Here is a 22,758-nt window from a genome sequence, read left to right as displayed (position 1 = left end):
TCACGCTTCTGTCGTAAATATCGATGTAGCTAGCACTAATACCATTCGGTGACTCTATAACCGGTTATAGCGTTTATCGAATTCAAGATAAAAAGTAGGCCAGATGCCAACAGTTCTCAATGTTGCCTTCCGCCACATCCTTTCACGTAGTTTTGCGTGTATATATATATGTTGAACAAGCTGTGCAATCCTAAGCAAGCTTTGATGCCCTCGAGGTAATTCTTTCGCATCGTTTTCTATTTTTATTTCCCCATTAATTGCATGGAAGATTGCTTTTGAAAGCGCTAAATTTCGGCTAGTTCCCCATAGATTGGAACCTTGTATACAAAAGGGCTGAGTGCTTCGAAATACGTAAGTTTACTAGGTGACATCACTGTCTAAAATTGACGATGACAGCCGTTAGATCGGCTGCGCTGTTCTGAGGTCTTTGACGAATTTCGAAACAGTCTAACGTCGCTCTGTGTTTAACGAAGACGAAATTTGATTAGGTGGTAGCAAAAAAACCTTATTCACCTCGGTCTAATCTCCCTACTGCAGCAAGCTAAACCGAGCTGAGCTGACGAATAATACAAACTTCTACCTTAGGTTTAAGCCGTCTCTATTCTGCATTGAAATCAACTTCTTCATACTAACAGCAAGTTCGGCACTTGAAGCTAAGCCTACATGGCCTTTATGGAATTCAAGGGGCTGGACAATAAGAAATGTATGACAGTTCTTCTATGATATTATGAGTTTTGTTTGAACTTGTCGACAAATGGCCGAAATGGTCGAAATATTACACTTCAAATTTATGATGAAATTAGCTATACGAGTTCAATAGAAACTTGTTTATAAAACAAGAGTATTCTTCAAGTTGCTGGTTATATACGCTTAAAATAGCATCGGATCACGTGTATCTCATGATTTCGTTTCCTAGTGGTGCTAACATTAACCTTGACGGCAAGTGTGTAAATGTACACTGATATGTATGAAGATATAAAGGCACACAGCCGATTGTGGGTTACGTGATGTTGGTGATGTGTCCTCACGTACCCTGTAGTTCCGCCTGTTCTGATGCCAGGTGACGCTGTTATTTTGTTCTCAGTAATTTCGAAACCGATGTCTCAATAGATTCGAGCACTCCAAAACAAATGAGTATTGAATAAACGATTATACTATTCACAGATAACACCGTCGTATCGGGTCTTACTCTGCATCGTTCCTGCTATCTCCAGATTCAGTCTCTACGAAATTGCCCCGTACGCTCGCATTTTCCACTGACTAGAAAATGTTACTCCCTTTCGAGGCAAAAAAAAAAAAAGATAATGTATTGACTGTCGAACGGATAAGGGCGTGAGCGAACAGAGTGTCTGTCTAGTTGTCACCTGTGTAATTGAAAGTACAAGCGGGCAACAGTAAATGCTTGTTGCGGCCTAATTGAAGAGGGAGTTCGAGTGAAGGATCGGCATGTTGATCGACACATTGCGGCGTCCCACATCACACATTACCTTAGAAGTCAGACATTAGAGGTTAACACAGACTGATGTTAATTCACTAGAGCTAGCTAACGAATTGCCCAATTCACCAACAATTTACTGTTATCGGCACGCCAGATAATCGAAAGCAGCAATCTACACTGTAAAATTGTCGTATGTCGATGTTGATGAACGACGAGATGCTGCTCGAATCGAGGCGATATAGGATCGTTGGTTGAGACGTTCAACTGTTACCGACCGACGCTGTACAATGTAGCCGTCGAAGCGTATGTCAGTATGATTTATGTGCTTCAGCTCGGCGGAAGGACCATTGAGTTAATTAATTATGAGTGGTGCATTGTGTATTTACGCTATTAGAAGAAAGCGGTCACGACGGCATCGATATCTCTTTATATAGTTTGATATTTGGCCTAGAAGCACAAGGACTGCCCGTGAAAAGCCCCAATTAAATTTTATTAAACAATATAGGCCTATAATGCGCACTAAGATGTATATTTTTAGCTATATATCTATTTATAAGAAGTTGCGGAAAGTTAGACATCTAGAATAGCCCTATACCGGGTAGTTTTACACTGGCAGATTGTACAGTCGTTGGAGCCGTAAGTTAGTCTTTCAACTCACTCCTACAAAGCTCTGACAGCGATTGTGCCTGAACGTTATCAATTCAAGATGTGTGCTTTCTGCAAGCGAACAATACTGACCTGTCTTTTCAATGCAGTCTGAAATTAGATCACAGAGTTCGTGCCACGGTGTTGAGTTAATTATTACTCCTAGGGCTATATATATATATATATATATATATGGGAAAAGTAGATTATATCCATTCTAATGCGGTGTTCATACTCTTAAAGATGGACTAAAACGATTGTACATATTCCTGAATAACATTATATAGGTAAATTCTCGTAGGTTCAAGTGTTATATGCCATGTGCTGATTATTTCGTGTACCTTTCTGAATTGGACGAGATTTCAGTAACTAAATTCAGAAGAGCAGCAATCCCTTACAAAACAACTTTTTTTTTTTACTAACTTATTAATGAACTAGTTAGTTCTAGTCTCCTTACCGTGCGACACTATACCCAATTGTTTTTTTGTGAAATTTTGCCTATGAATAACAACGAAAGCCGCGTAAAAGCTTTTTCGAATACAGAACATTTTAATACCGACATTCCTTAGGCTCAGCTGCCCATAAAGCTCAACTTTACAAGCACACAGTATGATGTATAACAAAATAATTATATCAATGAACAGATTCAGCTGCAAGAGAAAATGAAAATTACTTGAAAACATGACAATAGGTTTATTTATAATGCAAAATATGAGGCTTAGTATGAACGATTGTTAAGCGTTCATAAAACCTGAGTGATATCCAGCCGGGTCAAAACGCTGAATGTCACTACAGGTTGTGTTACATAATTGAAGTTTTACGGAATTTGAAAAGATAACGTGTTTTCTATGAACGGCCAATGTAAACTATAACTGTAATAAACTATACTACTGACCTATGAGTAGAAACAATCGCACTGCTTATTGAAGCATTTGTCCCATTTATTTATGCGGGTTTAGACCCGTCAATATTGAGGAACGATCGCCAAGATGGTATGCATCGATCGAGGATTGGATTTTTCGCAGAAACGACATTGGCTCCGAGAACGTCCAGGCACATACTAGTGCGGAAATGTCATTTTTAGTGAAGGACGTCGTTTGGTCCTACCTTGTTGCAGAGTCTAGGCTGCGTTTTGCAAAAAGATGAAAGGTATCTCCATTAGTAGTATTGTCAATAGAAAAATAGTGCTGTCACTTTAGCCTATGCTGGATAAGTCGTAAAGCTTTTTTTGTCCCCAAGTGATCACGGATCTTTCGTTTTATGTTATGCGTTTCATTTAATTATCCCTGCCTAGAGACGAGCATAGTACTATTCATCTAATTACCTGTTGTACATTATTATCTATAATACCCATACTTTTTGTTATTCGATGACGAGCTAGGAGTAATATATAGCATCCGGGCGCTTTGCTTTCGCAAATAGGAACACCGCACTGCCTAAATAGATAGGGCGCATCTTTATAGAGTGCAATAACACGACAAATTTCTACAGTAGATTACGCATTAATGACTTAATAAGGCCATACAATTTCTACACTTCCCGACAAGTACACCATTAGCCTATCGAAATTTACTGCAGACTTAACAGCAATAGGGCCTATTTCTATGGGAGATTTGTTTATCAGATATACTAATAACGGTACGTAAGGTCGTTTACTAGAATGTTACCGAAAATGAATGCGCTTGACATCCATTCACTTTTGGCAAAAAGTGTCTCTCGTTAACCTCGCATTGATCGTTCAAACAACTACCCGCTTCGCCCTTCTATGACGTGCTCGCTGATGATGAAACAGGTTTGTCTCAGCCCGAATTTATCTTGACACCGCCTTCGTTATACCTCATATCAAGTGTTGTTCCATATTTTTTTTTCTTTGACTAAGTTGTATTTATTATTCTTTTCGATTTTATTTTACGACGCTTGGAGCCAAACTTTGGCTATTTCGAATCGATAGTTCTTGCGTGTGCTATGTTCTACCGACTCTATACGCACAGTCTTCTTTACAAACGTCAATTAAATCTGAACTTTGAATAGAGAAGACTAATCGAATACTTTGTCAAGTGTCGCAACCGCTGTATAACGATCAGGCAAACCTAATTATTGTTTAACATGCAGCTGATAAAATAATGATGCCCCTAGAAATAATTTAGGCCATTGTAATTGGTTTGTACCTCGATGGTGCTGTTACATCCAGCTTTTTTACTATTCAACCCTCGAAAATAGGAATTTGTTGAAAACCGATATATAAATGCAGCGGTTCTCTTTCGTCCGTTTTCAAAACGTAGTAGTTTGAACGTCTAACTTAAGCAGATACCTACCATGTAAAAGTTACAAGTGAAATTTTCGTAGCAAATAATAAAAAGCGTTTGTTCTATAGAATAACTCAGCACTTATCAAGAGACACTGACATTTTTCTAAACCGTGCGGATAATTAAAGGAATGATAAATGATTATGCCTATCGCATGATGGCAAATACCCGATCCTCAAACAAACACTTTAGCCTTACGTCTCACATCTATTAAATGCTTATAATGAGTGCAAAATTGGGAAAAAAATATGCAACCAAACATCGTCCAATTAAAAGTTAATTCTTTCTAAATCGCTTCAACTAGAGGCTAAAGTCTTCGTAACGCGATTTATTCCTGCAGATTTATCGATAATAGTTTTGCTTGTTCCGTCCGCAGACCATATTGTTCCGTCGTAGGTTTGCACGTAAATACGCGCGTGAAGGCACGTAATCCGCTAAACCTCGTGTGATTGTTTAATACTAAAGTGCTTAACATTAAAGTGAAAAGAATGCGAAAATTACCTTTCGAGTAAATTGGATGCTCTCTTCTAACTCATAGAGAAGTACAAATAGCCTATATATATATATATATATATATATATGAGACTTAATTGTGATGACAAACTGTGCAGAGTCTAAACCCATATACGGCTCAGACTCGACTACTAGTCTGTTTTTACTGCTATGTGCACGCTGCTATGCTTGGCCTCCTCTAATTATCGACTTCTCATTAATACCAATATATCTCAAGACTCAGAAATAGCAGATCATAGGCGGGACGACGACTAAGTTGTGTGGTCTACCGCCGCTACTGCCGGTACTGCTTCTGGTATGTGATTTACTCTGTCGGCGTCAGCAGATATACTCAGCCTGGCGTAGAGCAAATCCCAGGGCTTGCTATTATATCCTGCTAAGGTGGCAACAAAGTGTAAGAGACTTTAGGAACCCAACTGTGGGCAACCCGGTCCCATTTGGCGGAACCGAGACCGACAACTGGGCTCTGAGAGCGACTTCACCACCACTACTATTGAGATGAGCCCACATTTTCTTTTAGAGTGGCAGGACGGCTATGGTTCTTCGTCGCCAGCATACATACATTTCAGCTGAAGCAAAGAATCGGGAACAATACAAGGGTAGAGCAAAGAAGAGCAGGTGTTGCCACACTTCGAAACGGTAGGATGACGTCCTCTTTGTCCTCGTCGACCGCCTCGAAAACCGACTGAAGCGAAAAAAGCTTTCGCTTCTGAAATTCTGTTGCTTTCGCTGCATTGTTAAAGTTCGTGCCTCCTCTTTCGTAATAATTAAAACGGAGACATTATCATCTATCGTATAGTACCGCTACTAGTACGACGATGATAACGATCCACATTCGTAACAAAGCTATTTCCATTTTGAAGCTTCGCGCGCACCTTACAGCACTCTCCGTTCCCAGGTTAACAAACGAGGTACCGCGAAACTTCCGCTAGCAAACGAAACAATCAGTGATCCATAAATGGAATGGTAGTGACTGAATTAAATAATACCGATACTCCCCATTGCTGTTGTTCATTGCTTCTGGTGGGCATAATTCTTCGCTGTATTTCGGGTTAATTTCTAACGACACCATCCTCATGGCAACCACTGCTGTATGACGCCATGTTGCCTACAACAGCTCGTTAATCTTTGGCACAACTGGTTCCATCAGTGTGGTTTGATCCGAACCACATCCAGATAAGAGTTATACTTCGTTGGTCATTTAGTTTCTCGATATAATAAAACGCATGGCAAAAAAGGCTCTATACAGAAATATAGAATTCAAAGTATAGCAGATCCAACTTCGAATAAGGAGAACTATTTCGATGTCCTATTTTGCCTAATCCTTCGACTGTCAGATCCAGTATCGCCATTAGGCATTCCACCTTATTACGCGAAAGTCTGTCTATACCAGGGTTTGAACGTAGACCTAGACGTAAAATTAGCAGGCAAAAACGTTACCTACTCTATTACTATCGCGACTGCTGTACCTAATATCATCGGCCGACCTGTTTATACATGCGCTTGACGATTTCTACCTATCACCGAATGGAATACGAAAGTTGATCGTCGCTGAGTTTAAAGAGGAAATATTTAATTATTGTATACATCGCTAATTAAATATGCCCGTCCATTAGTTATTTGAATATCTTCATTTCTACAACAACATCCCCTTTTTTTGTTGGGCCTGTTCCTGTTAGGTCTGTGAGTTATTGAATGAAGGCTAAAAGATATGATTGAAACTTTAGTTAGGCCAAAAAGTAAATCTTGCACCGAACATTGAACGTTGCGTACAAGTTCACAGTATTAAAGTTACTTGCCCACATAAACGGCGTCATTCATTTTCCGAGAGCGATTTCTTCTATATAAAATTATGTATGTACGTGCACTACCAGTTCTAGATAGTTTGCAATCCTCTTCTACGTTCGAAAATATCTTTGTCAAATGTATACGATAATAGTTGAGAATTATAAATGTTTAAAAACGTACATTTTTTTAAGGCATAAGATTATACTATCCACTGTTGATGACGATAACTGCCGGTTAGAATTGAACAACGTTATGTAAACGAAAAATATTTATTGTTTTTATTTACTACCTTTCGTCCGCTATTTGTTGTCTGTTCTTGGATCCATGTTATAGATTATCGGCGACCCCTCTTCTTCACTCTGTCAGCCACTGTTTTATTTGGATTTTATCCCAATGGGAGCATTTGTATAATAAACGAATAACCAAATAGAAAAAAACTGAGAAAAATAGACTGCAAAATGCGATCGAGGATTTTTCGAAGATAAAAAAAGACTGATAAAAGTTAGAATATAAACGATTAAAAAATATACATGGTAAACGTTTCCTTTTAGTAGGCTCCATGTAGGTTCTTCAATCAGTTTTCGCTATCGTTTAATAAGCTCGGTTCTATATAATATATAATAAGTTTATACTTAAAATAATATTGCTTCAAGGTTCGACAACAAAGATGTATAACTTGAACAACACCATAGAAACAAGCTTATCAAATGAACAATCTAAGACACTTTGCGTAAACGTTGGAAACAGAAATAATGGCCAAGGATAGAGAAAAAGATTTACCACCGGGTTTTTTTTACGATGGATAGAACCCAAGATTGCGGCTTGGTCTGAAGGTCGGGAAGTTAAGGACGTACTCTTTAAGTGTGGCCACATTATCAAAGAACTTGTATCTAGATAGACAATAGCTAGATTTCCTAAGCGAATGTACACAAATTAGGCCTAAGCGTGTGAAATAGGGTTGTTGTTACGTCGTGATAGCTCTTTTATACTGCACAAGTTATAGCCGATGTCACTTTTTAAATCGAAAAGTAGCAACTTAAATCGTTTGAAAGGTGACTCCTAATTCTAATACTACCAAACAGAAGGTCGCATGAAGCAGCTCGCTTGGTGAAGCGCTTAGATTCTATCGCTATGATATCGTACCTGAAAGATGACTAAGTTGGAAAACGTCGAAATAAGACTATTATTTAATTTCGAATCATCATAGCAAATGTAATAATTGTCTCAGTTTGCTATTGAACTGATTTTCTTAGGAGGTATCTGGGGTAATTAAGAGGTATCCGGCGCAATTTTCCGTAAGCGACCCAACGTTTCTCCTACGCACCGATATCACTATCGATGTCGCTGATTGCCAAAAAATAAGGGTATCGACTTTGTTTAAATAAAAGTCTGTTTAAAAATAAATAAAGTGTGTTCTGGGGGCTGACGGCCAGAGGACATAATTGGTAATCAAGAGTGTTAGCGACACAAGGATTACTTTTACAAACACGAACAGATCAGGACAGAAGTAAATACGTTTTGCAACATTGTACTTCCGCACAATTCATAGAACGTTCAGAAGAAAAGAAAAAAAGACATCATGTCTAGACTGTCACGTCGCTTTTCTGGTCATCACTAGGTAACAGGGCCCATCATTTCTAAACGTAAATTAGTCTTTCTTTTAATTGGTCCGAACTCTGTTTGCAGATTTCAACACACGTTCTTGGACTTCTCATAGGGTGTCTTTTGCCAGTTGCTGATGCTATTGGAGTCGGTAAGTGCTGATAGTTCCTAAATATGTTTTATTTATATGTCTGATGCTGGAAATACATTATGACTACCATGGTTAAGAAAGCTTTGTGTTTATAAGATGTCGTTGACCCGTTCATATATTTTAGTGGTCGCTAAACTAAGGGCACATTTTACCGATTCGATTCTACTAAGGACTGAAAGTGAAGGGAAAGCGACACGCATTGCCAAGGAACATATTGAAATAAAAATTAGACCGTTTTGAGCAGATGTATGCGCATCTCAGTTCCGTCAATACATTTGCTGCGAAACTGCTGACGTAGGAAACCCCAAGGATATACTCGAGGACCCTGTAAGCCTCCTTCCACGCTGGTTTAGGTAATTCGATTTCTTGATATTGGGCCTATTTTAACGTAAACTATAACTAGAGTACGCGCCAACAGTTATGCCGTTAACATTGCTCTTCTTCATCTGACCCCTTACCTTTTTTTTGCTTGTTTTTTTTTGGATTCGCATTGCCAAACGTAAAAACGTTACAATTCTATTGGGGTCGAAGTCCGTGACCCCGTTGCAGTAATTTCCTGACCCGGTCAGTCGATTACCAACCCCCGCACGTATGATTTCAACGATTCCATTATTTAGTTAGCCGGTTGCAATATTTAATAAACCATTGCACAGTATCACCTTCTTTTAAGAACGTAATTTTTTTATATGCTACATCGGAGAAAAGTGAAAAATATCCTTTTAAATTCATAGGGAGGTGTGCCTATTTTACGGAGCCCGACAAAGGCAAATATTTTCAACATAGACTCTTTATAGGTTCTCAATTATTTTCGAGAATATTACAAAGAAAAAACACGACATATTTGCCCAAATTACACTCTGTGCAAAAAGGAAACTCGCCCCGCTAAAATATATTTATATAATAGGCTCCATCGAATACTTATTCCTACGATAAAAGTCTAGTAACCATTAAAGATCAGCTCAGTCTAGCCACTCTGCTGGAACAATTTGGGCACATGAAATAAATAAACGCGTATAGAAAAACAAGCAAAGCTTACATAAAAAAAAAGTGTAAGAAAACAAATTTGTAAATGCTGATTCGGCAAATAAAGATAGAATTCGAGCTTCTGTCAAAGCAAACATAAGGAAGAAAATCGTAAACCCAATAATAATAATAACAATAAAAAAATGAACGTTGGTTGAACAAACATGACAATGATTATGGTAAGTTTATTCGCATCTCACGAAATCCTTGTGCAACAAAAATGAGGTCATCGTATGACTTATAGCAGTTAGGCAATAAATATGCCTAGCAGCCCTCGAAGGCCTACTTAATATTTATTGTCTTTGTCCTAATAGATTTCGCTTATAGCGTAGCTCTTGAAAAATAACCACTTTGAACAATAGTAATGAGCATGGAGCTTCGTCGGTAGTCTTAACCGTCAAGTCGTATAGTCTTCTGAAGAGAAGTGAAACTATTCAGTAACATTGCTTGAGGGTACTAGTTGCCAATTTCTCTAACATGAAGTTCGATCCTTGCCAGTCGTCAACTCGCATTACGATCAGGTCCTAACGATCGGATCGTGAGGTTGATCCGTAATTATGGTCATCTTTGAAGATTTAAAAAGAATCGTACAAGCTGATAAAACACAAACACTGAGAAATGTTAATATTAGACGATTGACGACATAGTCAAACAAAAATTTTCTTCAATTTAAACAAATAGTCTTACGACGTTTAACGAACGATGCAGGGAACTTAAAAGTGAAGGTGAATATACCACACTAAAACAATTCTGATTAAAGTAACAATTTATTTAGTAAGATTATATAGTTACGACTGTAGGTAAAAGCTCACCTAAACTTTGAACTGAATGTTGTCATTTGCTTAACTTGAATCGTATCACCTTCTGCAATAGTTTCTTCGAGTCCGATTCGCTTGACAGAAGCATCCGTTGATACGGCGAAGCAGGAATATATGTAATAAAAGTTAAGAATTTATCACAGAAAAGTTTTTTTTGCCCATATAAATTTGTGCCATGCAGCGTATTAAATAGTTTTATTTTGTTAAAGATTAAATTATGCGGCATCTACTCTCACCTTCAATTTATCTTCCCCTATAGCATGCTCGAAAATTGCACAACATTATTGGAAACCCAGAAAACTTAAGAACAGTCATCTATAAATATCTGTTCGGGGTAAAAGTTTGCAGGGTTCTAAAGTGTTTTGCAGAGTACGGAATATAACATAGAAAGAATTAACGATTGCTGCAATTGCTTAATTAATGGTTGCAGATCCAAAACGTCGTGAATTCTCTAATGGACCCGCACGACTTTTCGAACATTCGGAAATTCTGATGTCTCTATGTAAGGAACTTTCTGTAGCAAAAGTTTGAATAGAAGTACAATTTTTCGTGGTGTAACGTTCATGTTTTTGGTGGCGAGTAATTTGGGACTATAATTTATATATATAAAAAAAACCTTTCTTTTAAGCTAAACTCAATTGATAGGATGAAATAGAACGAAGCGCATCTGAAATTAGGAGAAACAAGTGAACATTATTCGAACCGCAAAAAGGTTCTTTATGCGACAACTGAAGGACGAGCCTCGTAAAAGCGTGCTTTGATCAGTCGGATCGATCGACGAAATACTCCAAAACATGGAGTTGATCAGACGCGAGTAGCCCATTTGAACACATACGTGCCTTCGGTAAGCTCAATACAACGCATAAAAAGGCTTCATAATTAAAAAAAAGAGTACGGTACAGATTCGTACGAAACCAATGGATTTATTTCAAGGCATTATTGATATGATAACCCTCGGTGCAAGGTGCGAACATGACCACAAGTGTTGCTCGCCATAATATACAAACTAAACGTATCGATGGATCTGAGTCAATGTTTAGCTCATACGTATTTGCGCTCTGCACCCGAAAGGCAAGAAAACGCCGTTAACGCAGTGAATTATACGAAATGGCTGAGCAAAATTTAGATGTCGTAGAGGGTACTTCGTACCCTCTACGACATCTAAATTTTCCATCCAAATATAACCATACTGTCTTTCCATATTACTAGACCTTGTGTCGTCGCATATGTCTATGAAGATCGAACGAGCATAGCATATCGAAGGCGAATTTCGCTCGCTATTCCTTGGTGTTTTTTTGTCAATCACCACTAAACAAATCAACTCTCTCAATCGAACTATCTAACTAACTAATGACACAGTAGAAAGTACGTGTTGTCTCAATTGACCTGTATTAGGTTCTATTGTTTGCTAGTATCGACGCATATCCGTCGTCTGTTGGCCTTTACTTAAGCCTATAGTCTTGTGTTGGCATATTACCACAACCTAGCTTTCCCGAAACTCGTGACGTCCCGGTGAGCAAAAGTGAGCTTGCTGAATGGCAACCCGGCTGCCTAGCTGGCCGTATTCCCTAAGGTGGTTTGACGGCTCGATCCTTTGCACACATTGGCCTCTTCAATCTAAAACCTTTTTCCTAAATCTTGCCGTTCGGTCTGCGCGGTAATCTTCTTATCCAGGTTGAACCGTGTAAGTGTTATAGGCTGCCAACATCAGCAACATGTAAATACTCACCGGTGGTGTTGACTTGTCTCGAAATAGTATTCTCTAGTACGCCATGTTGCGTCTCCCGCAAAAAGGGATGGAAGGTCCATTCTGTACATGAAGCTAGACAAAACAGCAAACCATAACTGTTCAGTGCATTTGCTGACTGAAGGGATATACGTTACGATCGGATCTTGAGAGACGGCTCAAGGCAAGGCAGTATTAGCAGGAGGCTGAAAAATACTCGAAGAACCAGTTGCGCGTTTATACATCGTTCCAGTTTCATATGGTATGACAGATATCAATATCACCCCACCTTTCTCTGCGCAGAAGCGAAATACATAGGAGTCGTAATTTCTAAACTTACGTGTTATGTTAAAATCCTTAAACGTGTTATCTTTTAGTAACTGCTGTGCATGCGTTTATTCTTATTGGTAACATGATGTTGCTATTACGCGAAATTATCTCACTCCATCAACAGCAAAGGGCTTTTCTAATTCCATATATATGAGTGGTATCCTCATAGGAACAGCAGAAATGTAGACAAATGTGGGTAGCCTCTTGGTAGACAGGTGCTGGTAATGCAGAAAGGCGAGCATCGACATAATCATCAACAACAGCAGCATTATCACCACTACGGCCAGTCAATCCTTGTCGAACTTGTCTATTCAGGAATCTATGCGAGTGGTCGATATATATTATTTCCTTGATCCTAGTCTGGCAGGGCGTGGACCTGGGGGCTGTCAGGAAGGGGAGATGGTGCAGCGGGTAGGCTGCACCCCTACCGCAGCAGCCGTAGCTGCTTTAGTGGCCTAAGGGCTCCTGGGCAGGCCTTCAGGGTGGGTTAGGGATCAGAGCCGCCCGTTCCACTCCAACGGGCTCAAATCCTCTCTCGTTTAGATGGGCTGGGGACGGATTCGTCTTCTTAGACTTCTTTTAAGGACCCCAAACGATCAACTGGATGCCTACCGCCCTTCGCTTAACGTCGCATAGAACTGTGGCGGGTTTTTTCCGTGTTATCTTGCACCAGCAGCCCAATTGACGTTTTGGCTAGCGTTTGGAATGTTCAAATGTCTGGAATAATCATTGAGTAATTGACTTGCACATGAGCTACAGGGAGGAAAAACAATTTATTTTGATATATCTATATCTCTATATCAATGCACGTGCCCGCTTTGTGACTATGCATGCCTGTAAACAGACGGAATCCAACGATTCGATTAGTTATATGGATCATAGTAACCGACGACACTTGTAAAAAAAAAAAAAGGTGTATCTCATGAATTATCCCGGACTAGGTTAATTAAAATAGATGTGATCTATAACTAATAATATTTACCTATAATGTGAATTTTATGTTTGCTGCCAATGCTGTTTTACGAGCATCGCCGAAGAGGTTTTCATTTCCAATGTTTTTTCTGCAGTCAGACAAAGTGGTGTCCGAAGGCAAAATAACAATTTTCGTAGAAATGCACTAAAGTGAAACTTTCTCACTCTTCCTATAACACGTTATTTACCTGTTATAGTTAATAACCCCAGGAAATTATCCGTTCCGCAGCCTCTGCTGCCGTTGCATTCATTGCAACGTAGAGTTAGAATCCGAGCGTCGTTTAAAATTTATGACAGATGCTATATTCGGAAAGGAATAATTCTCGTTCGGTTGACGTCTCTAATTGGCAGGTGATATCTAAGCAGAAGAAAACATATGCCATTTTCATCATACTTGATAAAAATGGCCTGAACACCTCGTGTCATAATGATACTAATAAGAATAATAAAATGCTTTGCAACGCAAAAAGCGCGGAGACCTTTTTGACGTGAATTATATAAATTATACAAGTAGTATATTTCACTACTTTTCCATATTCGTATTCTGTGACCTTGAAACGTTAAATGCCAGCAGTCAAGGATTTCTGCGGCTGTGATTTTAAGACCTGCCTACCGTTGTGGCCTGCATCTTTCTTACCAACCTGAAAAATTAATCTACATTGTCAAAGGAGTCGTAGAAGGGTGATGCTCTGTCTATTTTTGCCTGCACATGAACATGTTCCATCCGGTTTCTTTCGAATCGAAGAACTTAATATGTGGACTACTTTTTAGTATATGGACTATTATAGTGGGTCAGCTGTGGACCGTTCATTGTTTAAGTATGCTATAGTAATAAAATCACAATGTAGCGAAACACAGAAGCCTCCACAAGCCTGAATCCTGCAGTTTTATGTTTATATCACTGGAACACCCCTTCTGAACCCGCTGGTTAGAAGTTCATGCTTGTCCTTCCGAAATCCATGCTACTACGTTTCAGAGACAAGTTCATCATGACACATCCTAAACGACTAGGGAGATTGACGCGTTGCGCTAGACAGGAATTATATATCGCTAGTAATTTGCACAAAATAGAATTAGTAAACGTGCAGCATCTCCAGAACATTTAGAACCCAAATCGACACTGATCTCATAGTTTAGTTCATTCCTATTCTAGTGAGTTTTGGTTTACCTACCTACCTACCTACCGCAGCCCAAACCGTCGTAAACAAAGCGGGTCAATATGGACTTTATGAATGATGAATACCAGTCCTTAATTTATTAACTCACTTTTTTTTAGTTGAGAATAAATACTATCCGTTAATGTAATACATACAAAGAGAACTTTATGTACAGATTTTGTGATTTGAATATCCAGTAAACGCTAATATTATTAAGTAGAAGTTAGCCGTTATGTTGTCAATACAAACTTAAACCGTGGTTAATAGGTACATGTTTACAGCATCGTGTGTGCTTGACTGACTACTCTATAGTACAATAAATTATAATGCTATTATAGTTGAAACAAAGCTAACGCAGGTAGCATTATTTTTCATCTTACTATCCCTTTGATCTTTGTTACTTCAGTTTTCGTTGCATATTCTATTCATGCAAATCGCATTTTAATGCCAAAGTGTTATCCAGAAGCTCGACCCCCTCCTTTCTTCTGATGGCGGAAACTGGTGGTTAAAAGTGTAATATGACAAGGCAGCAAGCTTTTCAGAGCTGATCAGGGAAGATTTCAGGTCCGTAAGAGGGGTGAAGCACTTTAAGGGTTTATGGGTTGGGGTCTCCAGGACGCGACCGTCGCCGGCCGGCGAGATTCTATTACTAATGGAGAACATAGAGTCCTAACATGACAGGCTTGTTTCCATCTTTGATTGAGCTAATTTTACCTTTGTCAGCTTCTGTGCTGGCAAAGACCACCCGTCCGCTCCTAATCGAGGCAGACATCAAGTCTATAAAACTATGTAGTTGTACCGACAAAATTATCGGTTCTTCACACATTGATTTAACCGATTGACCATAGAGTTATTGTGTCGAATAGGATTTATTGGCGCCTGCAGACGCCATCAGTAAGACCTTTTGCTGGTATAATTTATTAAACCTGTTAAGCATTAGAGTTTCAATAAGAAAATAAATGTAGAATTAAAGTATATATAATGGGGTAAAAGCCTTTGGGTAGCTTGAGAGTCTTTATTTTACATCTGTATTATATATATATATATATATATATACCTAAGGTAGGGGCATGTGGTAGTTATATTCAAGAGCAGTCGCAAACACGCTCATTTCGTGCTTTCCGAAGCAGTGCTTAACAACAGTACCAGGTGTAGAGGCTCGAGATATTCATATCGTGATATAATCAGCTCGCATGGACTTACTTGCGTCACATTGTCTTCCTTTTTTTCTTTTACCTTGAAAAGAACTACCGATCTGTTTGCAAATAGTACACCTAAGCTGTAGTTTGGCAAACCACGGCAGCCCGCTGATGCAGAGTAAAGGCTTCCGTTTCACGTAATGAAGGATAAATGGGGACTCGAAACTTCACATATTATAGGGCGGCTTCTATGGCCATTATTCCTGTACCTGATGTATCGCTAATCGGTTCATCCATTTTTCCCCTATAACCCATGCTTGGTCATTATTGTCAACATAATTCGTTGCAGAGTGCGAGTGCGTGACTTTCGACTCAACTTTCGGCAAAGAGCATGGCGTGTTCACGTCACCCGACTGGCCGACTCCATACGACGAGAACATCGAGTGCGTACTCTACCGTTTTGTCGGAAGCGAACAACAGATTGTGCGCGTATACTTTGAGGAGTTTGACCTACAGAAAACGAACATGGACTGCATCTTTGGAGATTACGTCAAGCTCTTTCTGCATCTCGGCGATGAGGCGGCCGTTAACGAGGTCACACCATTCAACTCGGTTCTCTGTGGGAAACTCAGTAAGTAGCGACTTTAGCTCATCTGCATCCCCCCGATCTCTGTTCTTTCATGCTTTCCCTCACGCTCTCTATGCTATCACAGCCGACAGCACAGCTCATATCTCGCACTCAGTCGACATGTCGTGATAACATCTTGTGAAGCCAGGTACGCGAACGTTCACCGTCGGTGCCAGCCGTACGGACGGCTGACTACCTGCCGTACGTTATAGCCTTTCGAATCGAGGAGATAGGGGCCGGAAAGCTAGGGGCAAGAGGAGGAGAGGATGCTTTTATAGGATAGCAGAAGCGAGGATAGAGCAGAAAAATGTGTGCCTGCTTGGCTACCGTCGCAGGCAATGGCTGGAATTTAGCGGAAAGACCCTGATGCGTTTGAACGTTCTTAGACCCTATGAGCTATAGGAAAGTTTAGTTTCTAACGGACGAAACCGTAAGGATTAGTTAGGATGTGTCATAAGCAGTAAGCGGGCCATTCGCTAGTAACCATATGGGTATTGTCGTGCAGGTGATGAAAGCGAATAGACAACGGTGAGAGAGCAAGCACAGAACCTATGTGAGAACCTGGTTATTTCCATCCAATTTCCGCTTCCGGCTTCTCATGTCTAAAACCGTCATACCATATCCGACACGAGCTAGCTTAACAGATGATAATGCGACCCATATATGTAGCTGCGGCTGCCGTATGGGTGTACCGAAAGCAGTTTATCGCAGCGCCTTGTTATTGCTACTAATGGTGCTAGTTAGATTTACTTAATTAGAAGCAATGGACCCTGTGAAGTTTTATGAAAGAAACCTGCCCAAATCACTTGATATGATTAGTTAACGAGAAAAATGATCGTGACCTAAACGACAAGATAAAGATCAAATGTCCTGTGTTAAGATCTAAAAATGCCTAAACATTACCCTAGCATGATTTTTTACGGACTTATATAAAGTAGACAGACATCTCCGGAGATCGTCGTTACTGGTCAATGCCAGACGCAGCTTAGAATATAAACTGACCACATGAATCCTTGTACCCTTTCTTAATTTACCTGTATAGAAGAGTTACAAGGGAGTCAAATTAGGAAACAACGGACGCACCTACGTATGCGCCTAAATCCCAGCTCGTTAGCTTCTGTCTTCTAACTAAATAAACTTCAATAAACTAATCAATACACCACCTTACATAGCAAACATTTATCAATAAATGTTTAGGTCATTAACATGAGTTGGTTAGTTCAAGCCATTAAAAAACAATGGTGAAATCTGCTCTCATTTTCGCTTGCATGTACATATATGTATAACGGAATAATCATCTTGTCGGTTCGACGAACTTGCGACCGAATTCAAAATTTCGTTCGGTTGTATGTCTCGGGAGTTGGAACGTACAGCGAAGACAGAAGTACAAGAAATGCTAAATAAGTCGTTTTCCAACTTTGTCATCCCCTGGTCCTCCTAGTACATGATGGTAGTACACCTCCCTACCGAGAACGGAGCAGTGAGCCCGCTATATTAGTTATGCATTTTGGAACACGTAGATTTGATGCTCAATGCCCCTTTAGCCTGCTTTGAACGTCTGCGATCTCCCTCCACCTTTCCTGACCCTCTCCCGTTCGATTGTTTCCGACGCATCTTTACAACGTTAATCGCCTTTTTCTCATTCATGCTTGGCTTTCAACGTTTCCAAGTCCTATCGAGTTGCGACGGACCCATTGATGAAACGCATTTGTACATAAACTTGCCTTCGCCATGGCCTTGCCCTTGCTTTGCCTGCCCTCTCCGTCCGTCCGGTTCAGTAAAAAGCTCGCCGGCAGTCACGACAGACTTCGGTTGAGCTGGGCAGTCTGGGCAAGTCATTAAGTGCTCACAGTAGGCGACGTTTTTCTCGTCGCCGGTTCGTTCATAGTTTGGGTAATCATCGAATCGACAGGCAGGTAACTTCATTACTATTCGATTTCGGTGGGTAGCAAAAGAGCGATCGGGCGGGCCGATGGACGATAGCTAGTTACAAAAGTTAGATGAGTAAAAGGATGCGATTTGTTCTAAACGAAGATTGTAGCGCTTCTTTGCATCACTGCTGTTTACTGAGTGGAAACGTGCATCTTGTTACCTTTTGCAATTAAATGTCAGTGGCAGCAATAGGCATTGTCGTATGATCTGCCCTTCCTTTCAGATTCATCATGATATTAAGGGCGAAAATGCATATTTCTCAATGCCGCATCGCGGGGATTTGACAGATCATTTTTGAAAAAGGCAATGTGTTTCATGCATAAGTGAATTATAACATTAGAAGTCTTCTTTATCTAGAAAGAAACAAAAACCTCCGTCATAAAAACGAATTTCCTTTGATATTGCTACCCATTTGTAGGGCAGATATGGACATATTGCATGAGTAGAGCTCGACAAGAGAGCTTATTTTTTCATGAGAGATCGCCGTTCTGGCGACAGAAATGTCTTTGAAACCTAGTTATTAGCGGCTAGGATTAGTTTTAGATACGGATGCCTAAAAAAAGCTCACGTTTGTAGGCTAAATCCATACGAGGGTCCGCATACGAGCTTCATGCTATGAGCTATGCTTGGAATCAACGAACCTACCGTTTGCCATAAGCACCTCATCCTTCAAATATTAGGCTTTCGTCCATTTTCTCAAATCAGTATTTACTAATACTCCTCTTTCTGTCAAATACATTTTTGGCTGCTAGTATTTCGTCGCTAGAAGGAGTAACTTTTGAGACTGATTAGCTATCCAATATATCCGATCGACGTCCGATCTCCTTGGCCCACAATAGCTTATAGTTAGTATAGTACCAGCTATAAATATTACGCCCGGCACCGGGCGTTAGCAGTAGCGACAAGGCAAGTTCTGCTTCCGCCGAAAGGGGCCTATATTAAAGCACTATAAATAATAATAAAAACACCGAAAAATTTCTGCCTTTATCGTTGCAGGTGACATCGAGCAAACGCATTATTCATCGGGCCGCGCGCTCATATTCGAATTTCATTCGGACTTTCGACGCAGCAACAGCACCGGCTTCCGAGGCACCTTTCAATTTCTTAATAAGGATCAGTTCATGGTATGACTAGAAGTCACCGTATATATTATTATATATTATATTCGTAAAGGAAATTTGAAAACAGCTTTAAGACATAATTAGGTAAGTTTAACAAAGGTAATGCGGACTTTATTCAGGCTCTTGTGATGTAAGAACGCTTATACACATACATATGTGTATATATAAATATTTTTATAATTTGGCTTTGCTTTGTCTAAGTCTAACGCTCTAATCAATGTATTGCTACACTCGTGCTAGGAAAACGGACACTTTACTACCCGCTTCTCGGGTTCTTGTATTTTTGTAGGCATAAACGCGGAAAAGAAAAGGGTGCCAATGAAATTAATATTTACTTTGGTATTTGATTAAAGTACTCGAACCGCATAAATCCTTTGCCGCAGTACAACGTTCGGGGGGGCATATCACTGAATACGCCAAGTACAAAAGTACTACTTTGTTTGCGGTGTAAAACGGCATTATCGTTTAAATATATTTGATCCGTTTATTATCAACAACACGTGTGCATTCGTTGACCATCTTCTATGCACAAGGCTATGGCCACGCAACCGCAAACGGTAGTGAATTATCAACTGGAAAACAAATAGGTAGTCGTTGTTCTGCCTCATGACGCTGTACGTGATTGCGCGGACTTGCTAATTCAATATACAGCACTAGCCTATACTGGCTTTACCTGCAAAGTCAGTAAATTCTACATGATTAGTTGCCCCAGCTGCATACGTACATAACGTGTACACAGCCATCTTGTGGCGACATCAGACCTGTGCGAGTATTTAGCGGCCTTACGCCCTATCGTAGCAGCAGCAAGAGCCAGTCTACCGCTACTACTACCGACAGCATTATCATCGGTCGCGATTATAGTACATCCATAATCAGATTTGTCTGTAAGTGGATGAGGCTCTCGCGTTGTGTTATCTCTGTAGCAGCGGTTACGAAGACGACATGTCAGCGACGCTACTGCGCAATGAGCGGAGACAGGCGCAGTCTAAGTAAACGCTGATAGGGAAACATCAGAGATATTTGGCGCCCCCTCGCTTTACAACCGGCCAAAAAACCAGAATGCTACGTATACGCTTGCATGGGCGTACAAGTGTAATGCCGTTCCACATAAGCTAGCAATTCTTCCTGCGTTCTGTTACTTTGTTAACTATGGGACGACTCAGGAACAGGAAGAAGGCGTGAAGCTCGAGCAAAGATTTAGGGGGAAGCATTTTGGTAGAATGCTAAAAGTCGCCAAAGGAACGAGAACTACAAAGGCCGTCTATATCTTTCGGCAACGGCGAAGCCAACTGTCGTAAAGATAACTAGATATCTTTAGGATACGTAGAAATATTAGTTATAATAGTTACGATAGCCGCGATGATGGGGATAGCATTGATAGTGACGATAGCAAGCGACAAAGTCTATCGGGAGAAATTAGCGGAACAACCTGAACGCAACGTTGTAGCAGTTGACAACAAAAGGAGCTAACGTGCCGTACGGCATGTCGAAACTATCCTGAAATGCTATTTTGAAGCGAACGCGACTTGCTGGTAGCAAGATGCCCCAGAAGCTGTATTTCGACTCACTGTTTATGCTGAAGGTATCCGAAATATATCGTACATCCGGGTGCAAGTCTATCTTTCACAAAAGCCGGTTAGTTATGTTCAGTTTACTATAAATTCATTTCCGACAAATTTGAATATATTCCATTGATTACGTTATTTAGAGCATTTAATGCCAGTTATGGCGTGGGCAGGATACATCGGTCTAAAGCATGGTTAGTTCGCTCAATGAAGCGCTAACAAACAATAGCGGTGATAATGTTGAGTGCACGACTATTTACAAACAATATGGACGTTTGCACGTACCTGCTCGTGTCAAACGCGCGTCGACAAACGGAGCGCACTTTAAAAAATGTGCCGAAATGATACACAATATTTTAGTAATGGCTGATCAGTAGACAGATGGTAGGTCAGTCGACAGGCGAAATTTCAGACCATCTGAACGTTTGCCTCGTGTTTCGCAAGCGTTTTAAGGTGACTAACATTGTTACAAAGCGAAAATGAAGTGCTAGTCCAGAGTGGCACCAAAAGCCTTAAAGCTGACAAGAGTCCCTTAGAGACAATTCTCTTTGTTGACGGTTAGTTACAGTAACTATCAAACAAAAGAAAAAAAGCAAAATGCAGGGGTTTCCAGACCATTCTGAGAGGCTTACAGAAGGGCTAAAGCATTACACACGAATCATGCAGGAGCACTGTAAAAGCTTATTTGGGGACAAAAGCACAGTGAGAACTATACCGAAAACCAGAATCATTTCGATCAAATGCCGGGTCATTCATAGCTGTCTCGGGGAAACTATAGTGTACCGAAAAAAGAGTCGGATCCACTCCGACGCATCACTGCGAAGAAGTATAAGTAAGTGTATGGCAATACCATGGAGACAAAGTACCGTAATGTATGTATAGTTCCAGAGGCCAGCCTAGATGGAGAAAAGCCACAATGTCTGGGTCAAAATCAAGCATCTTTTTACGACCTCTTTCATTCATCGGGCAGTTGTGTATTTATGGCTTTATGTGGAACGGTTTTCTTTCTATTAAGGAAGATTGCCAAAAAATTTTAAGAAGATTGGCTAATGCTGACCACCATAATAGGCCCAGAATCTAATTCTTTCCTTGTCGCGATCTGTATGACGTTTTTTTTGCAAAAAGAAGCCGATGTCTATATAGCCTCAATCGCGTATTTACCAAATCTAGGTTCATCTGACCCATTCCATTTCTAAAGGCTCAAGTAACACCTGAAAGTGAAACCACCTTACAAAGATGACCGAGGCTTAAGAAAAATTATTAGAGCAGTGTCTACCAGTAAACTCAAAAATCGTTTTAGCAAACGGAAACAAATAGCAACCATGTATGTAAATTTACTCTGATAGCTATTATATCGACGATGACTGTTACGACTTGAGAAAATGAGCTGTCTCAAAAGCTGAATCCTTGATATCTCATTTTGACCCAATAACCAAGGAAATTTCATATATGAGAATGCGTTTATCTAATAAGTTGCCCGCGTGCTTTATTTTCAACAAGTTAGAGCAAAATTTGCACTTCGTGTTTGACCATATTACTATATGATTATTTCTCAATTTAAAATTGTCGAACAGCGACAGCGAAATCACGGCCGATGTTCGGGATTATGACGATAGTCTTTCGAAGATCTTCCAAGTTCCAGCCCTTCTGTTTCGTCTGCTCTACTTAAATTCTAAGGCGTTGAGTAAAAAGCTAAGCATATTGTCGTTCATGGTCCACTTCTAGTGTAAAAGCTGTAGATAGGTTTAGCCTTTGCACAAAGTCAAGCATAGCCATTATCAGATTAATGCTTCGCAAGATAGCGCTCGATTGCAAAGTTCAATATGAAAAAGAAAAGAAAAAGGATATTGATTTTGATAGGTATCGTAACGAAAATCGCATGGTAGACTACTGTTTGTCGTTTA

The 22,758-nt window shown here is 40.0% G+C and overlaps 1 protein-coding gene and 1 long non-coding RNA gene across 7 annotated transcripts in view; one reads left to right on the top strand and one right to left on the bottom strand.

Annotated features, from left to right (window-relative positions):
* Positions 1–22,758, top strand: part of LOC111264990 (tolloid-like protein 1) — a 115,912-nt gene that overhangs the window by 63,910 nt on the left and 29,244 nt on the right. For all 6 annotated transcript variants that reach the window (XR_002683190.2, XR_002683191.2, XM_022841289.2 and 3 more), the window contains exons 3-5: positions 8,377–8,443; positions 15,958–16,239; positions 19,165–19,292. Coding sequence is in view for 4 of the 6 variants with exons in the window: in XM_022841289.2 (XP_022697024.1) it covers positions 8,377–8,443; positions 15,958–16,239; positions 19,165–19,292 (477 nt within the window). In the remaining 2 variants the exon portion in view is untranslated. The remainder of the gene's footprint in view (positions 1–8,376; positions 8,444–15,957; positions 16,240–19,164; positions 19,293–22,758) is intronic.
* On the bottom strand, positions 19,375–21,371 carry LOC147752876 (uncharacterized). The gene is made up of 2 exons (XR_015312876.1): positions 20,858–21,371; positions 19,375–19,962 (listed from the first exon to the last, which is right to left on the bottom strand). It is a non-coding gene; the product is annotated as an uncharacterized LOC147752876 (long non-coding RNA).

This window comes from Varroa jacobsoni, unplaced genomic scaffold (genome assembly GCF_002532875.2).
Source record: "Varroa jacobsoni isolate VJ856 unplaced genomic scaffold, vjacob_1.0 scaffold_921, whole genome shotgun sequence".
NCBI lineage: Eukaryota > Metazoa > Arthropoda > Arachnida > Mesostigmata > Varroidae > Varroa > Varroa jacobsoni.
The sequence above is the reverse complement of the archived record's forward strand: the minus strand, read 5'-3'. Positions and strand labels throughout refer to the sequence as shown.